Raw genomic sequence first — 2750 nt, forward strand, 5'->3', positions numbered from 1 at the left:
GGGGGGGGGGGGGAGTAAAAAGCAATACTTTCGTTAGAAATATTGTAATAAGAAAACAAGGGTTGATTACATTGGTATGAATGGAATGCCCAGACGTGGGTTCAAGAATCCCTTCGAGCTCCATTTCCAGGTGGAGTTTATGCTCGCCGTCTCCGGCCTTCGAGTATCATGGAAATCTTGATGTTTTAGCCAAAGGCTTTGGAAAGATGTCCGCTTTCGGGAAATTGTACGATTCAAGGGGGTAGAAGTGTGGTGAGATTCCTTGGCCAATGTTACTTTGTTTAGCTTGTCCTGAAGTAGGGAGCTTATGCCCATGAACTTACATTTATAGAGAATGATCAAAGTGTTTCAGCCTTTCATCTTGACTACGGAACATACTCTGGTCTGTTACAGCCAATTGGTCTTGGAAAGATTCCCACAAACTGATCACGATGAGAAAACACTCGAGGTTTGACAAATTCCTCGGTTGCTACGGGCAAACAAATAGGAGATGGAGTAAAGACTGGTGGGTCAAGGCGCTGAACAGATCAAACGGCCGAGTCATTTAGAGGCACCAAACCATGTTGGCTTATAGTGTGTTGGGGACCTGTCTCTTTCTTTAGTTTAAAAAAGAGCCGTGAACTACAACAAGCATCCAGACCTCCTAAGCCGTAAGGTTAGGCCTCTTGATATCTCTCAGTACATCAAAAGAACAAACAAAAGCAAGGTTTGCAATGTCTTCCCTCTCTCTTTTGATGAGACCAACCAAAATAACCAAACACGAACATAACTGAACCAAAATCCAAACTGAAACCTGAAATAACCGCCTAGCTACGACCGTAGACCACAACTATCAGCCCCACAAACTAAAGCCAAAACAGATAGTTCTATATTTGTTCGATGCTATCTAAAGTAGAAGGATCACAAACAACAACGCCTTAATTCCAAATTTATTTGGGGTTGGCCGAAGGATCACATTCATCAAGAACATAAAACAACACTATTCTGTTTTTTTCTCTCCACTAAACAGGCTTTCACGATTAAGGCGATGATGATGTTGAAACGGGCTTTTACGATTCTACTCAAAAAACAAAATCACATCGTCTCAAAAGTTAAAACCTTGGATGCCTCAAGCTCATAGTACCAAAGCTAACGCATTTTATTGACCAATGAAAGACCAAGCAACACGAAAACCACAGTTGTTGTCCATACGAATCAAATTATAGCAACCTTTCTACGCACAACATATGATCGATCGATGCATAAATTCAGAGCAATTCACTATTTCTCGGACACAACTGAGTACCAGCTACTCTGCCTAATGCCAAGTATCAAACAAGCTCAAAGATACTTTACCATGGAATTCAGACAACCTCGTTAGTGACCAGTCAGAATGCTGTCATCTCTCTCTTATCTCTGGATATTGAGCATGGCTTTGGCTTCAGTCTGCTGCTCCACCAAATCTTCACTGGCGTACTTACTCAGCAACTCCATCTTCTTCTTCTCCAACACCATCCTCTCGATCTCCTTCTCGTCCGGCAATGGAACATGAACCACGAACTCACTCTGCTTCTCCTTCTCCTCTCTCTCCCTCTCTCTCCTCCTCTCTTCCTCCACCACTTCCTCCTCCTCCTCGAACAACACTTCCTTCGCCACGGCCGCACCCACGCTCACAACCTCCGTCGCTCCCTTCCTCGCTTCCCTCCTCACCTCCTCCACTCTCCTCCACTCATCCACCGCTCTCCGCCTCATCTCCTCCTCCGCCTTCTTCTCTAACTTCTCCAGTATCCCATCTTCATCATCTCTATACCCATAATAGCTCGCGTCGATCCTCTTGTATATATCGTACCTCGTTCTCCGCTTCCTCAGCTCTGGCGGCTTGTCGAATAGCTCCCTCACTCCGGGAAGCTTTTTCGCCGCGCCGAAATACCGATACCCAGGCCCACGGCCGCTAGGGTTCGGGACGTCGACGATGTTCCCTTCGAGGTCCGTCATCTTCGGCGCGTGTTTCGTGTAATTCGGACCTCCAAGCTCAACGATGCGTCGCTCCCAATGCGATTTCTCGCGTATGAGCTTGTTGATCTCGTCGTTCAGATCCCTGAGCCGGTGCTCTCCCAGCCCTTCGTTCTGGATCTCGGCGACTTTCCGACCGATCTCTCGCATGATCTGTTGCCTCCACTTGTCGGCCTCAGCCAGATCGCGACACTCCGAGGCCAGGTACGGACGCCGCTCCTTGGGCTTCTTCTTCTCCGACTCTTTCATGGTGATGAATCTGTTGAGCATCGACTGAGCTTTTTCCTCGTTTCGCGCCATTTTTGCAAGCCGGAGATACGATTACGCAGGCAAATCTCAACCGGGAACAGGAATCCGACTGCGTTGTTCGTAGGTGCTGCTTAAACCCTAGCACATATGAGGAGGAGAGGATGGAATCGAAATAATTGTTTTTATTTCAACTTATTTATCTATAGACGGTGACAATTAATAAATATTCGGGCTTCTTACAGCCCAACTTTCCAAGCCCACAACAGATAGATATAGAGCTTTATTCAAGCTTCAACCCAATTGTTTATTAATTTTTTTTTAATTTTTATTGGAACATTGAAAACACAAAACCAACCCCTTTTCTTTTTAGAAGATCTGATTAAAACTTTAACTCTCTCTTATGTTTTATGAAATTCTTAAATAAATTTTTACATTTTATACATACATTAAAAACAACTATAATATTATTCTTTTATCCTCAATTTTAAAATATATTCAAATAATACATT

At 44.3% G+C, this 2750-nt stretch overlaps 1 protein-coding gene across 1 annotated transcript; it reads right to left on the bottom strand.

Annotated features, from left to right (window-relative positions):
- Window positions 1-1117: 1117 nt before the first annotated feature.
- On the bottom strand, window positions 1118-2418 carry LOC104815455 (pre-mRNA-splicing factor ISY1 homolog). The gene has a single exon (XM_010543832.1). It carries the CDS (start codon window positions 2290-2292, stop codon window positions 1390-1392), a length of 903 nt encoding a protein of 300 aa, XP_010542134.1. The 5' UTR covers window positions 2293-2418; the 3' UTR covers window positions 1118-1389.
- Between the last annotated feature and the right edge of the window lie 332 nt (window positions 2419-2750).

The sequence above is a fragment of the Tarenaya hassleriana genome, unplaced genomic scaffold (assembly GCF_000463585.1).
Source record: "Tarenaya hassleriana unplaced genomic scaffold, ASM46358v1 Cleome233, whole genome shotgun sequence".
NCBI lineage: Eukaryota > Viridiplantae > Streptophyta > Magnoliopsida > Brassicales > Cleomaceae > Tarenaya > Tarenaya hassleriana.

What these genes read in the sequence shown, in the direction of transcription:
- LOC104815455 (XM_010543832.1), bottom strand. Translation starts at nt 2,292, where the DNA reads ATGGCGCGAAACGAGGAAAAAGCTCAGTCGATGCTCAACAGATTCATC.